The sequence below is a fragment of the Cnephaeus nilssonii genome (genome assembly GCF_951640355.1).
Source record: "Cnephaeus nilssonii genome assembly, chromosome: 20".
NCBI classification, from domain to species: domain Eukaryota; kingdom Metazoa; phylum Chordata; class Mammalia; order Chiroptera; family Vespertilionidae; genus Cnephaeus; species Cnephaeus nilssonii.
Genome location: NC_137091.1, coordinates 33,456,970 through 33,478,016, shown reverse-complemented (window position 1 = coordinate 33,478,016; position 21,047 = coordinate 33,456,970). Strand labels below are relative to the sequence as shown.

At 47.8% G+C, this 21,047-nt stretch overlaps 1 protein-coding gene across 1 annotated transcript; it reads left to right on the top strand.

The window, feature by feature from the left end:
* Nucleotides 1-759: 759 nt before the first annotated feature.
* SLC7A9 (solute carrier family 7 member 9) lies at nucleotides 760-20,512 on the top strand (the record flags this gene model as incomplete). The annotated part of the gene is made up of 12 exons (XM_079799545.1): nucleotides 760-846; nucleotides 2,592-2,739; nucleotides 3,031-3,273; nucleotides 3,636-3,761; nucleotides 3,989-4,088; nucleotides 5,713-5,757; nucleotides 6,252-6,375; nucleotides 7,182-7,285; nucleotides 15,964-16,060; nucleotides 17,177-17,326; nucleotides 17,965-18,139; nucleotides 20,448-20,512. The coding sequence occupies 12 exons, from the start codon at nucleotides 760-762 to the stop codon at nucleotides 20,510-20,512; spliced, it is 1,464 nt and encodes a 487-aa protein (XP_079655671.1).
* Between the last annotated feature and the right edge of the window lie 535 nt (nucleotides 20,513-21,047).

Below are 21,047 nucleotides of genomic sequence, written 5' to 3'. Positions count from 1 at the left end.
TTGACCTCTGTACCTTCTGGCTTCCTCCACTCCTGGCCACAAGACATGGCCATTCCCGGGGCACGGCTGTGCAGACACAGGCACTCACCACGGGCTCCGCAGAGTCGAGAAGGTAAGGCGCCGCGGTCCTCACCACGGACTGGGAGGGGCTCGGTTCACAGAAAGGGGACAGGCAGGACCATCCACTAGTGGAGCCCGGAGTCCGTTCTCCTCGGCATGTTTTCCATGCCTCCATCCGTCAGTGAAAGACACCTACACGGTGGATCTGTTACGTGCGAGGTGCCTTCGTGTGGGAGGTAATGCTGAGAAAAACGTTCCTTCCTTGAATGTGGTTCTACTCAGTAGACCCATATTTACCAGTAAAATACAATATTCCTTTTTACTTTGGGGAAAAATGGAGTGGGACCATGGAGCTAGAATGGCTTTCCAAGCGTGTGGTTGCTGAGGATCAGGAGCCCAGAGGTGCAGGCGCCTGGCAGGGGAGTTAGGAAACAGCCCGGAGCCTGTGCCGAGGCGAGGCCTGCACGGCACGCATGGGAAACTGTTCCTCGGGGGACTGAGCACTTTCCCAAAGGGGTCGGCACCTGTGCTTTCCTGAGACAGCAGCTCCTAATCTGTGCTTTGGGGGTCAGTTCCCACACCCCAGTGCGCTGGCCGAGCAGAGTCCCGCCGAGCTCCCGCGGGCGCCCGTCTGCTGGGCATTTGCTGAATCAGGCCCACGCCCTCCTTGCAGCCTCTTAGAGCTGGCAGGAGGAAACGATGGAGGAGACAAGCCCGAGAAAAAGGAGAGAGGATCAGAAGTCCATCCAGAGCAATGAACCCAAGACCACAAGTCTCCAAAAGGAGGTAAGGTGGTGCTGGGCAGGCCTTCTCAAGCCGGCGGGGCGTGGTCCTGGGGAGCAGGCGGGGAAAGTCCCCCTGACCTCTGATTGCTAAAGTGCATCTCTGAAGGAACACAATTTTGCACTTGACTTCCTCCCCTCTCGCCGGTGAGCTCAGCATGTTCTTGTTAACACGTGTGCACCGAGCCAGCCTGGAGGAGCTGGTGTTTGCGCAGCCCCGTGGCCCCTTCGGGGACAGTCAGGCCCTTGTGATGTTTGAGTTTCCTCTGTGGCGTCTTCACCAAATATCTGTCCCCCTAGATTAAGGTGACCAGACGTCCCGCTTTTGGCAGGACAGTCCCGATTTTTAACAATTTGTCCCGCGTCCTGCGGCGTTTTAAAAAAGTCCCGAGTTTTGGAAAGAATGCACGACAAGCTAGGGAACAGAAATCAGGCTGGTGGCTTCTGAGGGCAGACGTTCAAAGTAGGGGCCTGAATCGGACACTTTCTTCCTTAAAACAGTGTTTTCCTTACTTGATTCATGTATAATCCACACACAGTGAAATGTCTAGATCTTCAGTGTCCAGTTTGCTGGGTTTTGACCAACTGATCACCCCCACTCAGTTCCCCCTGCCGGCTCCCCGCGGGCCCCACCCTGAGCTCTTGCCCTGCGGATTCGTTCTGCCTGTTCTGGGACCTCACGGGATGGAACTCAGCGGTGTGTGCGCGCGCTGGGTCGTGGCAGGAAGCACACACCTTATGAAATGGCCTCCGCAATGGCACAGCCCCCAGTGTTTCTGTCCCTGGAGGCCTTCATTGCTCACCTCCCACCCCACCCTGTGGCGGCCTGGCCGGGCCCCCAAGCTCCGGTTTCCCTGTTAGCGCTGAGGGGGAAGCTTCGTTCTGCTCTGCCCAGCGAACAGGCACGTCCCTACAGCCTTCCTTTTTAATTTTTTAAAAATATATTTTTATTGATTTCAGAGAGAAAGGGAGAGGGAGAGAGAGAGAGAGAAATATCAATGATGTGAGAGAATTATTGATCAGCTGCCTCCTCCACGCCCCCTTTTGGGGGTTGAGCCCACAAGCTGGGCATGTGCCCTTGATCCAAATCAAACCTGGGACCCTTCAGTCCGCAGGCCAATGCTCTACCCACTGAGCCAAACCAGCTAGGGCTAGAGCCTTCCTTTTTTTAAAAAAAAAATTGTTAATTATAGTTGACGTTCAATATTATTTCATATCAGTTTCTGATGTACAGCATAGTGGTTAGATATTTATGTAATTTACAAAGTGGTCCCCACAATAAGTCTGGTACCCACATAATTACAATATTATTGACTATATTCCTATGCTGTACTTTACATCCCCAATTTGTACTTCTCAGCTCCTAGAGCCTTTCTCGTTGGGGACTGTTTGCTCAATCAGCCTTTAGCATCAGAGCCCCTCTGTCCAGGGCAGCAGGGGCAGTGCTGGTGTATGGGACTTGCACCAGGTCTGCCTTTCTGTGCCTCCATTTTCTCTTCTGTAAAATGGGTATGATGTGGTATTCCTGACTCATGAGGCTGTTGTGGGGATCAATGGACTTCGTATGAGCAAAGCCCCAGGAGCGGCACCCTGGTTACTCCTGCAGCAGCGCTGGGCGACCGCGCCTGGGAGAGGGCTGCACCTGGGGCTGTGCTGGCCGCACCCAAGGGAGGCGGGGCGGGGGCTGCACTGGCCATCTGAGCTGGATCCGGTGCACGACTAACTCTGTCTCCTTCCTCCACACCCAAGGTGGGCCTGCTCAGCGGCATCTGCATTATCGTGGGCACCATCATCGGCTCTGGGATCTTCATTTCCCCCAAGTCTGTGCTCAGCAACACGGAAGCCGTGGGGCCCTGTCTCATCATATGGGCGGCGTGTGGCATTCTTGCAACACTGGGTAACAAAGATGCCGCTCCCTGGCCGAGTCTCCTGTGGAATCTGGGGCTGGGCTATCTGAGCACGACCCTGTTCCCTGGCCTTGCTGCCGCTGGGTCCCTTTCCATGCTGGTGCGCAGGAGGTGGAAATCAGGCTGCGCCCAAGTGTCCAATGGCCAGAACTCAGCTTAGTCGGATGAGAGGGGACTATGTTGGGCCCAGTGAGCATGGCCCCCAGAGGGGAGGAGGGCTCTCAACTGGGCCACGCCTCACCAGGGGCCTGGGGTTCCCCCTCCCCTTCTCTGTGTTCCAGGTGCTCTGTGCTTTGCAGAGCTTGGCACGATGATCACCAAGTCAGGGGGCGAGTACCCATACCTGATGGAGGCCTTCGGCCCCATCCCTGCCTACCTCTTTTCCTGGACCAGCCTGTTCATCATTAAGCCCTCCTCCTTCGCCATCATCTGCCTCAGCTTTGCCGAGTACGCGTCCGCGCCCTTCTACGCGGGCTGCCAGCCTCCTGAGGTGGTTGTGAAGTGCCTGGCTGCCGCGGCCATCAGTGAGTACCCAAGTCTGACCCCTTGGGCGGGGGTCAGAAAAGACCTGGCACAGACGAGGTGGGGACATTCTGGCCTCAGGTCCCACATGTCCAGAAGTGGGCCTGGAGGGAGGTGAGAAGCGGGGCAAAGAGCCTGTCCCGCTTTGCCATCCCTGTTCTTCCCGTGTGGGAGCTGCCAGCGAGGGGGTGCCGCTGGCTGTCCGCAGGGCAGCGCTTGAGGGCCCGGGTTGCTTCTCCATCGCTCTCAGATTCCGAAGGTCTTTGTGAGGGGAGGTGGGGAAGCTAGAAAGAAGCCTCCTTCCAGGGCCTTTGGGACGGGGGAGATGTTGAACCCCCGACACAGAATGTTGCCCCCTCCCCAGTGGTCATCACTACGGTGAATGCGCTGAGCGTGCGGCTGGGCAGCTACGTCCAGAACGTGTTCACAGCGGCCAAGCTGGTGATCGTGGCCATCATCATCATCAGCGGGCTTGTCCTCCTGGCTCAAGGTGACCTTCAGCGGGAGGGGCGGGGCTCCCCAAGCACAGGCCCCCTTCTCACCTGGAGGTCTTCTGCTGAGCAAATCTCTCAGGCGAAAAACTCAACAGGATCTTGTTTCCCAGCTTCTCAGAGTTTGTTTAATAACCTCGGGTCGTAAATCTTTCACATGGAGATGATGCAAAGTTCCACTCTGGCCGGCCGATACCGACTGTTTATTTACCTGGCTTAATTACAGGAAATACAAAGAACTTGGAAAATTCTTTTGAGGGCGCAAAGCTGTCCGTGGGAGCCATCAGTCTGGCATTTTATAACGGACTCTGGGCGTACGACGGATGGTAAGACACGCAAAGGCAGCGCGTCTGGGTGTGGGTTCTCCGGGCTATCGACTGAAACTGCACGGAAAGCAATGGCTTCTGGGGTTTGGTGGGACCCGAAAATTCACCGTCGTATCTCCATTTTGTTAAGCACCCCCCGACACACACACACACCCTTCTGTTCTCCTCAGACCCCAGAGACACGCACCCCTTTCCCAGTCCCTCTGTGGCCACAGCCCCTGGAGTGGCCGGTGAGCAGGCAGTGGTGGGGCCCCGGGGCCAGCGGCTTCCGCAGAAACATGCAGCTCAGCCCACCCGCAGGCAGTCAGGGCAGCCCAGGACGGGACCAGGCGAAGGTGCTCAGCAGCACTCCTATTTCCCCTTGAAAATCCAGGTTTAGTCGATGAGATTCTGCTTCTGTCCTTCAAGGAAGAAGCGTGGCCATCCATGACGTGGTCTTTCCCTCATGTACAGCATCTGCAGGTTTCATTCTCTTTTCCAAGAGTTTTCCATTTTTTCAAAGCGCCTTGGGGAGACTGCCAATAATTCTCAAAAAGTCACGTGATTCCCATGGAGGGCAAAGACTTCCCACGCGATGGATGTGCAGATCTTTGCAGCGGGCACCCCCAGGGCTTCCTCGGAAAGAAGTTACCGCAGAATTCCCACAGGGGTTCCTTCCCTGTGGTGGAGAATCTTAAACGAGGCCAACACTTATTATCTGGTGTTTCACAACCTCAGCAAATTAGGATACTCACTAGGGGTCCAGTGCACGAATTCGTGCACCTTGAAAGGAACTGTGATCTGCGAGGCTGCTGAGACCCTACCTGGCCCCTCATGCCGCAGATCTCCCCCGCCCCCCACCACCCCGTTCCCTATCTGCCAGCAGCCCCGGCCCCACTCGCATCTACTGACAGCAGAGCAATTGGGGCCAGCACCAGCAGTGGGTGTGAGCAGGGCCGGCACCATCAGTGGGTGCGAGCGGTGGCTCTGGTGCTGACAGCAGGTGCGAGTGCCAGGCAGGACTGCAGTGCACGGGAGCAAAGAATTTTCAGTAACCACCAGAGGCTTGCCTCAATGACAGCGACCAGCGACCCCCTTGGTCTGGTGCCCCCACTCACCTGTCCCACCATCCTGCTGCGGCCGACGCCCACCATGTTCCCTGCTCTGCTGCCTGCAGCCGCGCCCGCCAGGTTCTGCGCGTGCCCCCTGGTGGTCAGCGCATGTCATACAACCGGTTGTTCACTTGTTCAGTTGTTCCGCTATTCGGTCTATTTGCATATTAGGGTTTTATATACACTGAGTGGCCAGATTATTATGATCTCTAAACGCATAATAATCTGGCCACTAAGTGTGTGTGTGTGTATATATATATATATATATATATATATATATATATATATATATATATATTAGAGGCCCGGTGCATGAATTCGTGCGTGGGTGGGGTCCAGCCAGCCTGGCCAGGGGGAGGGGACATGGGCGGTTGGCCGGCCTGCCTGCTGGTCGAACTCCTGGTCGAGGGGACAATTTGCATATTAGCCTTTTATTATATAGGATATACACTGAGTGGCCAGATTATTATGCATTCAGAGATCATAATAATCTGGCCACTCAGTGTATATAGATGTTACTTTTCTCTTTCTAGGAATCAACTCAATTACATCACAGAGGAACTTAAAAACCCTTTCAGGTGAGAAAACTGAGTCAGGACAGGAGACAGTGGGCAGGCAAGCATGTTTCTCTTCTCCCAAGCAAAAGGGGAACCGCTTCCTCCCATTATCCCAGACCCCTGCCTGACACTGAACGGTTTCCTATATGCTCGTTTCCACTCAGAGTTTGGTTTGGTTTTGGGTAGTGGGATGATTGCTGATAGGAAGGGAGAACTCCAACTTTAGCTCTGGCTTATTTTGCTTATAAACAATTCCATTTGACTGCCTGGGAGTCAGAGGGAGAGTTCCTTCTCATTTGGAGATGTCCACGGGCCGCTGGGGCTGTGCTGTTTCACGAGTGCCCTGCTGGGTGGGCCTCAGGAGGGGCAGCTGTGTCCCAGCCCACCCCAGGGAGCAGGTGGAGGGCTGGCCAGGGCAGGCGGGAGAAAAGACGGGACAAGATCAACAGGCTTGTGAGTCTCTCAAGGGATGCTCTGGTCTCACACTGGGTTCCCCGGGTTCCTGCCCCTCACAGAAACCTGCCCCTGGCTATCATCATCGGGATACCACTGGTGACAGGGTGCTACATCCTCATGAACGTGTCCTACTTCACCGTGATGACAGCGACCGAGCTCCTGCAGTCACAGGCGGTGGCCGTGGTGAGTGCAGGTCTCTGTGGAAGGGTGCCGCGTTCTGTGGGAGGAGAAAGGCTCAAGCCGAAGCCCTCACAGGGCAGGGAAATGGTTGGCCAGGAGACGGGAGAGTGAACAGGTGAGGGCAGCTCCAAACACCCACCTGAGGCTGAAGGGGGGGGGGCTGGCAGGTTCCCTTTCCCAGCACAGCAGTGGCCTGGGGGCAGGCCGGGATTATGACAGACAAGTAGGAGGGAGCTAAAAATGCAAGGGAGTCCCTGCGGGAGGGAGTTATAATAATGCAATGCGGACTTTAGACCAGGTAAGGAGGGGAGGACAAAGTGGGGTGTGAGGGACAGTGGAAAAGGTGGGTGGGTCCATGAGCTGGAGGCCTCTTGGAGTTGGAGTAGGAGAGGAAACCAACTAGGAACAGACAATGAGGTGACGAGGGTGGGAGCAGGGGGAAGCAGTCTTGGTTATGATGAGTTCATCCAGCGGAGTTGGAGGGAGAACACGTCACTCTGAATGAGGGGGCCAAGGTATTGAGAGGCCACAGTGTCCAAACGAGACGGAGATGACTGACAATCATGACGGAGAGGTGGAGAGGAGATTTCTGTCACCATCCATAGGTGCTGAGATGCTCTGAGAGGAGAAGAGGCCCAGTTGATTCCCTCCCGAGTGGTTCCCGACTTTTCCTCTCCAGGATGGGTCAGGGGCTGCACTCCTGAGGGTGGGGACCAGGCCTCTGGGACAGCACAGCAGCTTTCTTGGGACCCATGGTGCCCAGGGGCCATGCAAGACCCTCAAGGACTCAATCTCGCTTCTCTCACTAGACATTTGGTGACCGTGTTCTCTATCCAGCCTCTTGGGTCGTTCCACTCTTTGTGGCATTTTCAACCATTGGTGCTGCTAACGGGACCTGCTTTACAGCGGGCAGGTAGGTGACCCCACACTCATCCCCTGGGACAAGAGCACCAGAGCCGACTGCAGAGGAGGACACCAGCCTCGGGGCTAATTCCTTAGGGCGATGCAGGCTAAAACCTCATGGCAGGAAACCTGATGTCCGGGGCAGGGAGCGAAAAGCATGGACAAGCCTGCACGCTGGCCCTGGACGTGGCTGGCCCCGCCGAAGAGAGGCCCTAGGTTCCTCTTTGGGGATAACAATGCTGTCGACTCCAGCACCAGGCCGTCTGGTGACATAGGGAGAGAAGGGCTTTGGTTCACATGCAGTCTTTCTACTTTGTCCTTTTATTCACCTAATGGTATTTCTTGATCATTGTCTCCTGTTAATATACACACAATCTAGAACAGGGATTGGCAAACTTTTCCTTAAAGGGCCAGACAGCAAATATTTTAGACTTCAACTCCATCTCTGTAGCACAAAAGCCAACAGTGGTTATTATTTGCACGAACAGCCTGGCCAACCTCCTTGACCCGCCTGGTCTAGAGACAATTATCAGCTGTGCTGTCTTCTACTTTATGATTAGCACCATTTAGCCTGACTCCACTCATGGCCTAGGTGGGGTTATTCTCATAAGCACTGCTGCAGGGATTCTTTTTTTTTCTAATGTTAAAATAAAGTTCAATTACAATATTATAGTAGTTTCAGATATACATAGTGGTTAGACATTTATATAACTTACAAAGTGATCCCCAATGAGTCTAGTATCCATCTAGAACCACACATAGTTATTACAAAATTATTGACTATATTTCCTGTGCTGTACTTTACATCCCTGTGACTATTTTGTAACTACCAATGTGTACTTCTTAATCCCTTTACCTTTTTCATCCAGCTCCCAAACCCCTCCCATCTGGCAACCATCACTTTGTTCTCTTTATCAGTCTATTTTTGTTTTACTTAGTTTGTTATTTATTTTTTAATAAATCTTTATTGTTCAGATTATTACAATTGTTCCTCTTTTTTCCTCCCATAGCTCCCCTCCACCCGGTTCCCCCCACTCTGCCCTTACCACCCCCCCAACTGTCCTCATCCATAAGTGTACGATTTTTGTCCAGTCTCTTCCCACACCCCCCACTCCCCTCTCCCCCCAAGAATTGTCAGTCCACTCCCTATGCCCCTGATTCTATTATATTCACCAGTTTATTCTGTTCATCAGATTTTTTTATTCACTTGATTTTTAGATTCACCTGCTGATAGCTATGTATTTGTTGTTCATAATTTTTATCTTTACCTTTTTCTTCTTCTTCCTCTTCTTAAAGAATACCTTTCAGCATTTCATATAATACTGGTTTGGTGTTGATGAACTCCTTTAGCTTTTTCTTATCTGTGAAGCTCTTTATCTGCCCTTCAATTCTGAATGATAGCTTTGTTGGGTAGAGTAATCTTGGTTGTAGGTTCTAGCTATTCATCACTTTGAATATTTCTTGCCACTCCTGTCTGGCCTGCATAGTTTCTGTTGAGAAATCAGCTCATAATCATATGGGTGCTCCCTTGTAGGTAATTAACTGTTTTTCTGTTGCTGTTTTTAATATTCTCTCTTTGTCTTTTGGTCTTGGCATTTTAATTATGATGTGTCTTGGTGTGGTTCTCTTTGGATTCCTTTTGTTTGGGGTTCTGTGCGCTTTCTGGACTTGTAAGTCTATTTCTTTCACCAGGTGGAAGTTTTCTGTCATTATTTCTTCAAATAGGTTTTCAGTATCTTGCTCTCTCTCTTCTTATGGCACCACCATAATTCGGATGTTGGTACGCTTGAAGTTGTCCCAGAGGCTCCTTACACTATCTTCATATTTTTAGATTCTTTTTTCTTTTTGCTTTTTTCCGGTTGGGTGTTTTTTGCTTCTTTGTATTTCAAATCTTTGCTTTGATTCTTGCAATCCTCTAGTCTGCTGTTGGATCTCTGTATATTATTTTTTATTTCAGTCAGTGTATGCTTAATTTCTAGTTGGTCCTTTTTCATATCCTTGAGGGTCTTGCTAAATTTATCGGCCTTTTCTAGAAAATTCTTGAAAAACCTTATAACTGGTTTTGAACTCTATATCCAGTCATTTGCTTTCCTCCATTTCTTTCATTTGTGACCTGTTTCTTTGTCTCTTCATTTTGGCTGCTTCCCTAAGTTGATAGAGTGGCTTTGTGTGCTAGGTGTCCTATAGGGCCAGGTGGCTCAGCCTCCCCAGTTACCTGAGGTGGACACTCTTGGTGCACCCCTTTGTGGGCTGTGTGCACAGTCTTATTGTAGTTAAGCCTTGATTGTTGTTGGTATTACTGGGAGGAATTGACCTCCAGGCCAATTGGCTGTGAGGATCAGCTGTGTCTACACTGGGAGAACATCTGTGCTGGAGACACCCTTATGAGACAAGACTTGCAAAAGCCTCTGCTCAGCTTGAATGGGGCAGAGTCTCAGGGCTGAACAGAGAGCAATGGCTTCCCGTCAGCCCTGCCCTAAGAGGTCTCCGGATCTCAGTGTCCCTTGGTAATTGCTGCAAGCACCTCTGAGAGAAAGCTGCCCTCGAGTTTCGCCCGCTCTCTGACAGTCCAGTTTCTCCCCGAATGAGTCTGGGTCCCCAGAGTCTCGCCCGAAACTGGAGTTTAGAGCAGTCGGGAACTTCTGTCTCCCTCCCGATTGAGAAAGCCAGCCGTGTACTCAGTTGCCAGCCCTCTACGCATGTGCACGCCTCAGTACCTCTGCCTTCTGCAGCTCCTGTGAGTCTCAGTGTGCTTTTCTCTTTCCTTCTAGTTGTAGAATTTCCACTCAGCCAGCCTTCCTGTGGTTCTGGATGATGTGCATTTTGGCTTTTAGTTGTAGTTTTGAAATGGTTGTGCGAGGCAGCAGTTTAGGTGTTTACCTATGCCGCCATCTTGGTTTCTCTATTTAGTTTGTTCTTTAGATTCCACATATAAATGAAGTCATATGGTACTTGTCTTTCTCTATCAGACTTGTTCCACTCAGCATAATACCTTCTAGGATGGTAAGATTTCATTCTTTTTTATAGCCAAGTCATATTCCACTTCATGTATGTAACACACTTTATCCATTCATCTATCAATGGACACTTGGGTTGCTTCCATATCTTGGCTATTGTAAATAATGCTGAAATGAATGTAGGGATGTGTATATCTTTTTGAATTAGTGTTTAGACTTCTTCAAATAAATACCCAGAAGTGGGATTGCTGGGTCATATTGTAGTTCTATTTTTAATTTTATGAGGAACCTCCATTCTGTTTTCCATAGTGGCTGCACCAATTGGTATTTCCACCAACAGTGTACAAGGGTGCCTTTTTCTCCATATCCTTGCCAACACTTGATTTTTATGATGACAGCTAGTCTGACATGTGGGAGGTGATATCTCATTGTGGTGTGTATTTCTCAGATGACTAGTGATGTTGAGCATTTTTTCATATGTCTACTGGCCACCTATATATTGCAGGGGACATTCTTGAACATGCTTTTGCCCAGTTGTTCAGCATTCTGAGAGGATATATTTCTGAATGTGAAATTGCCAAAGGTTAAACACTTAGATACTTAAATAAATGAAATACATACCACAAAATCATTTTCTAAAGCTGTATCAAAGTACAGGCAGTCTGATCCTACAACTTTACATCTTCAAAGGTGTTTTGGCTATTCTAGATTCTTTGCATTTCTACGTGAATTTCAGAATGAGCTTATTAAACTCTTTATTTAAAAAAGCCTTCAGGGATTTTGATCAGGACTACTTTGAATCTTTGAATCTATAGATCAATTTGGAGAGGATGGCCATCTTAAAAGTATTGATTCTTCCAACCTATGGGCATGAACTGTGTCTATGTTTATTTGGGTCAACCTTCATTTCTTTCAAAAATGTTTTTTGCATGGCCAGTGTGGCTCAGTGGTTGAGTGTAGACCTATGAACTAGAAGGTCAAGGTTAGATTTCCAGTCAGGATACATGCCTGAGTTGCGGGCTCGATCTCCAATGGGGGCGTACAGGAGGCAGCCAATCAATGATTCTCTCTCATCACTGATGTTTCTATCTCTCCCTCTCCCTTTCTCTCTGAAATAAATAAAAATCTATTTTAAAAATGTTTTTTAGTAGTTTTCAGTATACAGTTTTTGTACATATTTTTTCAGACTTAACTCAAAATATTTCATATTTTTGATGCCACTGTATGTTTTAATATGCTTTTATTTATCTTAGACAGAGATGAATGGAGAGGGAGGGAGAGAGAGAAACATCAATCAGATACCTCCCACACGCATCCTGACAGGGGACTGAACCTGTAAACAGGCATGTGCCCTGACCAGGAATCCAATTGGCAACCCTTTGGTGCAAGGGACCACGATCAACCAACTGAGCCACACTAGCCAGAGCCCATTGTATTGTTTTTACTGTAAAAAAATTCAGTTTCTGTTTATTGCTAGTACATAGAAATACAATTTTAATAGCTCTATTGAGGTATAAATAGCATAAAATTCACTTTGTAATTGCACAATTCAATGATTTTAGTAAGTTTATAAAGCTGCGCAAACATCATCACAAGCCAATTCTAGAACATTTCTATCATCCCAAAAACTTCCCTCATGCTTAACTGTAGGTAATCCCCATCCCCACCCCCACCTCCAGCTCTAGGTAACCAGTGATCTGCCTCTGTGTCTATAACTTTGGTTTTCCAGACATTTCATCTAAACGAATACATTTAGGCATATGATCCATTTTGAGTGAATTTTGGACAATTCTGTACCTGTGCAGAGTTGGGGTTGGACAGGGATTTATGCTACACTGGATTATGTTGGATGTAATTTTTATGGGGTCAAATCTAAGATCTTTGCTTACTGTTTCTGAGTTTTCTATCTCACATAGACAAACCTTCCTCTCCTTTCAAGAACACCCACCTATATTTTTTTCTAGCATTTTCCTGTAGCTCTTTGATCAATCTGGAATACTAGTACATTTGGATGTGAGGCATAAATTTCACTTTCCATCCCACCCCCAAACCTTTATCTGTTGTCCCAGTATTTCTTATTGAATAGTCCACCCTTTCCTTACTGGCTTGAAATGCCACCATGAGCATCCCCAATGTACTTGATTCACTTTGTTTCACTGATATGTCTTTTCCTGTGCTATTATCATCCATACATTCCACAGCCTCAGTGATGCTAAATCTGGCAGGACTAGTGCTCCCATGTCAGACTTCTCTTTGCCTGTTTAGCATTCCAGATGCACTTACAATAATTTTATCCAGTTCCAAAAGTCCTACTTGCATGTTGAGTGCATGAAATTCATATGTTGATTTTTAGGGAACTGATGGAATTTAAATATTTTTAACTCCCATATGGGAGATGTCCTCCATATACTAGGAGGAAAGAAACATTCTTTTCTTTTTTTTAAAATATATTTTTTTATTGATTTCAGAGAGGAAGGGAGAAGGAGAGAGAGAAACATCAATGATGAGAGAGAATAATTGATCGGCTGCCTCCTGCATGCCCCCCTACTGGGGATCAAGCCCGCAACCCAGGCATGTGCCCTTGGCTGGAATCGAACCTGGGACCCTTCAGTCCACAGGCTGATGCTCTATCCACTGAGCCAAGCCGGCTAGGGCTCTTTTTTCTTTTTTAAAATATATTTTATTGATTTTTTTACAGAGAGGAAGGGAGAGGGATAGAGAGTTAGACACATCGATAAGAGAGAAACATCAATAAGCTGCCTCCTGCACACTCCCCACTGGGTATGTGCCCGCAACCAAGGTACATGCCCTTGACAGGAATTGAACCTGGGGCCCTTGAGTCCGCAGGCCGATGCTCTATCCCCTGAGCCAAACCAGCCAGGGCTAAATATGTTTTTATTGATTTTAGAGAGAGAAGGGAGAGGGAGAGAGAGAGAGGAATATCAATGAGAGAGAAACATTGATCAGCTGCCTCCTGTATGCCCCCTGGCAGGGATCAAGCCCCCAACCCACACATATGTCCTGACCAGGAATCGAACCATTGACCTCTTGGTGCATGGTTGACACTCAACCACTGAACCACACTGGCCGGGTGTGGAACTGATGGAATTTAAAGAGTGAATTCATAGCACCATCTTGAGTCTGAGTCTCCCGCCCCCATCTAGCAACTCCTTTCCTCCCACTTTCACTGACTTGTTCTGGGAATTAATACCATGTTTATATCTTTTCAAAAGTCAAGTATGGCGTTTTAAATAGATGGTCCTTTTTGGCCCTTGTATTCCTGACTTCTAATTTTATTGTGTTGTAGTTAGCATATGTGATCTTTATGCTACCACTTCTTCCTAACTTTTAAGACTTCCCTTGTGGCTTACTGAAATCTCCTGCTCTCATAGTGGATTTTTTACTTTTTAAAAAATTATATGTATCTTCTTGGTAGTTTGTCCTCTTTTTCAGTATGAATTCTCCTTCTTTTTGCCTTAAGTGCTCTTTTGTCTGGTATTGATATCATTCAATGAGCCATCTTTGGGCTGCTGTTTCTGCTAACATGTCCCATCCCTTTCATCGTCAGCGTCCATGTCATAGGGCTGTTTCAACAAATCCTACCTCAGAGTCTCTAGTCAGGCAAGGTGAACCTGATCACAGTTAATGTGATGACTGATACAGCTGGATTAATTTCTAACACATTCCTCTGCATTTTCTTTTTTCAAAGAAAATCTTACCCTGCCCTAGCTGGTTTGGCTCAGTGAATAGAGCATTGGCCTATGGACTGAAGGGTCCTGGGTTCGATTCCTGTCAAGTGCACATGCCTGAGTTGCAGGCTTGATCCTTAGTAGGGGGCATGCAGGAGACAGCCAATCAATGATTTTCTTTCATCATTGATGTTTCTCTCTCTCTCCCTCTCCCTCTCTGAAATAAATAAAAATATATTTTTTAAAAAGAAATTCTTATCCTGATTTATTACCCATCAAGTTATCTGTATTCCTTTTGTCTTCTGCTGACTTGGAAGTTTTATTTCTACTAGAGGCCCGATGCACAAAATTCGTGCAAGAGTAGGCCTTCCTTCTCCCTGTTGCCAGCACCGGCTTCCCTCTGGCACCCAGAACCCAGGCTTCCCTCGAAGCCCCTGCTTTATCCAGAAGGACATCCGGTCGGACGTCCGGTCTAATTAGCATATTACACTTTTATTATTATAGATTCTTTCAGCAATTACCCTTAAAATTCCGCATGAACACCTAATAGAATATCAGTATCTCGATCCTCTTCCCTCTTGTGAAGGCTCTCCCTGGCATATCAGCTAGTGTATAAGCTACACCTTGTTTATAAACCCAGCCCTCCAAAAGAGTTCATCATAACAAAAATGAAAAATCCAATGCTTATGTACATACAACATGTTTTATTGCAGTTTCCTTAGCATTGCTTCTTCAACCAATCACTTCCGAGTTCAGCTGTTTGTTTGTTGCAGACTTTTTAATAGTTCCCAATGAGTATTGGAAAATAGTAAATGTCTCCTAGCTGTTGTTTATCTAAAAGTGCATTTATTTTGTCAATCATCTTGAATGATAGATTAGCTAAAGAGAATTTTAATCTGAAAATCCACTTCTCTCATCACTGAAAAAATGATTTCTCTCGAGATGCCTATTTTTCTGATTGTCCTAATTTTGTAGTTAACCTTTTAAATTCAGTAACTTAAATTTTTTTTCATTTTTCTTCCCACTATAATGTTTTTTTCTGAGTATGCTTTTATTTTTCTAGAACTGGGCTCAATTTGAAGGCTCAGTTTGTTGATTCTGTAAAACCTCTCTGCTCCTCTTTGAATTCACTTTGCCCCATTCAATGATTCACACTTTCTCCTCTGTTTCTTCTCTCAACTGCCTGTCCACACTTTTCATTTCTCTGTGCTTCATACTTAGATCTAGCTTCACCTTAATTTTTCACTTGTATCTATTGTTGATTAAAATTTTTAAAAACATTCTTATGGATTTTTAGACGGAGTGGAAGGGAGAGAGAGAGACTCATTACTGTGAGAGTGAAACAGGGATCGGCTGCCTCCTACTGGGGATCGAGCCCACAGCTTGGGCATGTGCCCTGGCAGGAGTGAAACTGGCAGCCTTTCAGTGCACCAGACGCCCCCAGGGGTCACCTGGATCTGGACTACACATATCTTCCTTCCTTTCCTTTTTTTTTTTTGTTGTTGTTAATCCTCACCGAGGGTATTTTTCCATTGATTTTTAGGGAGAGTGGAAGGGAGAGAGGGAAAGACAGAGGGTAACATCGATGTGAGAGACACATAGATTGGTTGCCTTCTGCATGAGCCCCAACCAGGACCCGGGCCAGGGAGGAGCCTGAAATCAGGTTACCTGCCCATGACCAGAATCGAACCCAGGACCCTTTGGTCTGCAGGCTGGCGCTCTATCCACTGAGCCAAACTGGCTAGGGCACTTCACATTTATTTCCTGCACAACTTTCAGGACTCAGCTCAGAAACCTCCTCTTTGAAAGGGCCTCCCCAAGCGTAGGTGACTCCACAGCACCAGGATGCAATTCTCTCCCTCACTCCTGCGAAAGTCACCCACCTCCGGAGGCCAGCCCTGCCTGAGAGCACCAGGGTCACAGCTCAGTCCTTCTCTGTGGCCTCATTGGTGGGGGGGGGGGGGGGGGGGGGGCTGAGACACACTTGCTCAGGGATAGTACAGCAGCCTGCACTCCAACCGACTGACTTCTGCATTTTCCAGACTCGTTTATGTTGCGGGCCGGGAAGGCCACATGCTGAAAGTGCTCTCTTACATTAGCGTCAAGCGCCTGACTCCAGCCCCTGCCATTATCTTTTATGTAAGTATGAATTCCACCATGAAAACATCCCCCGTAAAGGCAGAGGGTCCCTCAGTTTGGTTGCTAAGCGCAGCGGTTTTCAAATGACACAGGTTTCTTAATCCTCGACCTCAAATACATGAAAAAAGTTCAAGGCCCTGGCCAGGTAGCTCAGTTGGTTAGAGCATTGCCTCGATATGCCAAGGTTGTGGGTTCACTATCCAGTCAGGGCACATACTAGAGTCAATCAATGAATGCATAAATAAGTGGAACAACAAATCAATGTTTCTCTCTCTTCTTTCCTCTCTCTAAAATCAATCAATAAATAATAAACAAAAGCCCAAGACAATTCAGACAGTTTACTCAACCTCTGGCTCCTTGTTCTGAATTTATCCGTGAGAGATACTGTTTGAACATTCCAAACTTGTATCCTCTATATGTGTTACATGTACATTTGTATGCCCAGACCCCTGGTAATGAACCACCACTTATGGGGAAAAGAGTGAGGCATTTACAAGTCAACTACTGGCAATAGCTTCTCATTACGGCCCAATAATTCAGAAGTCATGGGGTCCTTGTGCAGTGAATGGCCCTTTGAGATCTTCTCAGTGGGGGATTGTTCCCTGGTTGTGTGCAACTGCCTTGGGTACCCCGAGACCATCCACTCAGCCTCGGGGCCAGACTCCTCCGCCCACCCCAGAGGAGAACCACTATTCTCTGTAAATTCCTCCCTTTGAAGACGAGGAAACAGACCCAGAATCACAAGGCCCTTGGGTCACACGGTGCAGACAGTGCAGGTCACGACTAGCCCAGGGCCCTTTCCCACGATGAAAGCTCTCTGGAAGGAAAACTCATAATTAAGAAGCTGGTGCAATATACACACACTTATATTTTGTGTTCCTCCCTACCTAAAATCACAGCTTCAGAGAGTCACACATTTTCCACATCCTTTCCATCAGGCCGCAAAGAGAACACCCATCACAGCCCGTCTGATTTCACCCCCGGGATGATGGGACGCAGTTCTCTTCCAGGCTGGTGTTTATCCACAGGGAAAGCTGCTTCGTCAGCCCTCCGTGGAGGGATAAAGATGGTGTTTTATGTGCTGATGACCTAAGAATGTGTCCTTCTTTCCACTAGGGTATCATAGCCACCATTTATATCATCCCTGGTGATATAAACTCATTAGTCAACTACTTCAGTTTTGCTGCCTGGATGTTTTATGGCCTGACGGTTTTGGGGCTGATCGTGATGAGGTTCACGAGGAAAGACCTGGAAAGACCTATCAAGGTAGGTTTAATGCCCCAAATGTCACGGATACCTTCGATTTCTTGAAATGAACGAGAGAGAGAGGTAACTATTTTAAATTCCAGGGGCATGACATTTCCAACCTGACCCTACTCTTCTCTGAAATAACACATTTTAAAGTTCAGGGAAGGGAATAAACATGTTAAAAACAAAATCTCTGACCTAGCTGGTTTGGCTCAGTGGATAGACTGTCGGCCTTCGGACTGAAGGGTCCCAGGTTTGGTTCCGGTCAAGGGCGCGTGCCTGGGTTGTGGGCTTGATTCCCAGTAGGGGGCGTGCAGGAGGCAGCCAATCAATGATTCCCTCTCATCATAGATGTTTCTATCTCTATCTTCCTCTCCCTTCCTCTCTGAAATCAATTAAAAAAAATCCTTACCAGTTAAAGATGATTACTGAAAATGTTATAGTTAAAATGATAGGAAGTCTGCCATTTTCTTTACATTCCAGGGAAACAAAAATTAGAATAAAGTTGGGAAAATTAAATATTGAAATTAGAGGGGGGGGGACATGGATTTCATTAATTCTTCTTTCTGTATCAATGTCTTGGTTTTGAATAAAAAATTTCCGAAAGGAAAGGAATGTGCATGCCCAAATCATGACACGTGCTGTTTTGCCCACAGGTGCCCATTTTCATCCCCGTCTTGGTGACTCTCATATCCGTGTTTTTGGTTTTGGCCCCAATCATCAGCAAACCCGAATGGGAGTACCTCTACTGCATGTTATTTATACTGAGCGGCACTATGTTTTACTTCCTTTTTGTCCACTACAAGTTTAAATGGGCTCAGAAAATCTCAAGTAAGTGTCAACAGAGGGGCAGGCAGTTCTGCTATTAGGGGAGCACACCGGCCCTGGGTCTCCCAGGCCCATCACAGGCCCTCAGGCAGCTGGCAAATGTCACCTCCACATTGTGAGGACACGACCCCTTAACCTCAGTGTGACAGCTCTGGGGTCCACCTGTGGCCTCCTCCTTTGTTTCCATCAATTACTGTAGCAAGCAGATGGGAAGGCAGCATTTTTTAAATTTGTGAAATACAGATAAACCTGACCATCTTAACCATTTTAAGCACACAGTTCAGTGGTGTTGCCTCTTCCCACTGTTGGGCACCCAACTGTAGAGAACCACAGGCCACATCTGGGAGGCTCAGCGGCATCCCAGAGACACCCAGGAGGTGACAGAGCTGAGACAAGGGCCCAAGCCTTCAATGCCAAGGCCACAGCTCTCGTTTTCCACTCAGCAATCCTGGGTCTTCATCCTATATAATGAAAGCCTAATATGCAAATCGACCAAACGAAAGAACCACCAGTTACAATGATGCACACTGACCACCAGGGGGCAGATGCTCAATGCAGGAGCTGCCCCCAGCCCACAGGCCCCAGGCCAAAGTGGGTGTGAGTGGGGGCCTGATTGCCCCGCAGAGAGAGGCGACCAGCAGCAGCGGGGGGCAGGGCTGGCGAGTGGGCAGCGCCAAGCTGGCCAAGGCGGGTGCCAGCAGGGCCCCCCCCCCCCCCCGTTCACCCTGCCAGTCACCTCACAGATTGGCCCTGATTGCCGGCCAGGCCTAGGGACCCTACCCATGCATGAATTTCATGCACTGGGCCTCTAGTCTATTATAAGGCACTTGTTTAAAAGTTTAACTACATAACCACTTTCACTTTGAAAAAGAAAGTAGCGCCAAAGTACCTCATGGAGACTCGGCAGTACATCCATGTATGATGCTCACCAGGTGTCATCCTGTATGGCACATCCACTGCAGGGAACTCCAGCTATAAAAGCCTCCAGGCCCTGAGCATGATGGGTATTTCCTGGTCTCCTTCTCCCTGTACCGGAGTTCCTAAAGGCAGGAATCTGGCTGGAGCTATTCAACAGCCACTTAACATTTATTGAGTGAATGTGATTAAAAATCTGCCTCTCCCTTTCTCCTTCAGCTTGTCTGAACAGGGAAATACAATCCTCTCTTCAGACATGTCCATGTGATTACTTATATAAATGAACTTAGGTAGACATGCAAGGTAAAGGTAGGAAAGAGCAAAACCCCTTGGGTGAGGTTTATTTACTCTGAGCTCTCAGACGAGGATGCCTAGAGCTCGGGCAAGTTCCAGGTCCTCTCTCAGCCTCCATGTCCTCCTCTGTGGAACCAGGTACCACCACTTACCTGACCGTCGTGTCATAAGGAAGAGAGGATCTCTTTCATGTTGATTAACAAAGTGAAACCAAAAACAAAACCTAGCTTTATATTTCCACCAAGGACTTCTTTCCTTTCCTGAAACAGCTCACCCCATCCCAACCTCTTTAATCTAACCCTAAACTGAGAGAGGAATTGCAGATACAGTACTATAGGAAGGGAAGATAATTTATTACTATTTAAAAAGCAGCTATTTCCCCCCCCCCCCCCCCCCATGCCTTTGAAAATAAACTTGGATTTGATCATGTTGACAGAGAATCTAGCCAGGATGACTTAGAACCTAAAGGCACAAAATATGTGCCCCCCCCAACATACTGTATTTTTTATTGACTCTATTGGGGTAACACTAATAAAATTAAATAGGTGTCAGGTGTACAATTCTACATCATCTGTATATTGTACCGTATCACCACCCCAAGTCAATCAAGTCTCCTTCCATCACCACTTATCCCCCGATACCCTCTTCCACCTCCCTGCAAAAATGTCTTCTGAGCTTTAGAATATTTAGCCAAGCTGCTCCCTACAAAAAAACAGTTAAGACGTTGGAATTAAACAGGTGAAAAGAGTGAACAATCTGTGTTTTAAACAAGATGAAGTCTTCAGTGATTTCAGACTCATATTCAACCATTGGTCAGTGGTAAACATATGCATATAATTGAGTCATTCATATTTTTCCTACAAATTGTTTGGTGGCAGTAAAATATTTAGCAGGTCTCTAATGCTTTAGGGGAAATAATTTGTACCCAAAGAACCACTGAGTTGCCAGGATGGTTCTGCCCGCCTCCCAGCACCGCGGGCGAGGCCCCGGAGCGCGGGTCTAACAGGACTCACCGCGGAGTCACAGTAGTACTGCTCACCGATAAGCCTGGCAAAGCTCGTTTCATTAGCTTCCTAACGGCACTTTTCGACTCTCACTCCAGAGCCCATCACCATGCACCTTCAGATGCTGATGGAAGTTGTCCCAGCGGAGGAAGCTCCCGAGTAACAGACTCAGTCGCCCGCAGCAGGTCCAGCAGGGATGGACTTATTTTTGTAAGCAATATCTGCAGTTACTTCTTCCTGATGTTTTCTTAAGAAAAAAAAATGTATTGCGATGTCTATAATACTGGTATTTTTAGATATTCTTAATTCTCAAGGGGGGTGTTGGCTAAATTAACAGGCGAAGATGTCACCTCCAGAAGGCCGATGGCTAGGGGAGGGCTGGATTAAAAACCACCACCGTTGTGGCGGCGGCTCTTTAACAAGGGGCAGATCACACCTACGTAAATAAAGGGTATCCTTAAACTTAGTGGTCACAAGGTGTACAAAACATTGGTGAGACTTAGTGCCGCCCCCATATTTAACCTGGGAGGTGCATGGCAGGCCTGTCCCAGGCGGAATGTCGCGGCCCCACTGCAGAGCTGACCGCCGGGAACCGAGGGCGCTGCAACCAGCGGTCAGCATCCCAGCTCCCCAACAGCCTTCACTGGTGTTTTGGTCAAACAAGAAAGCACGGTGAATAAAATTCTAGTTTGCATTTG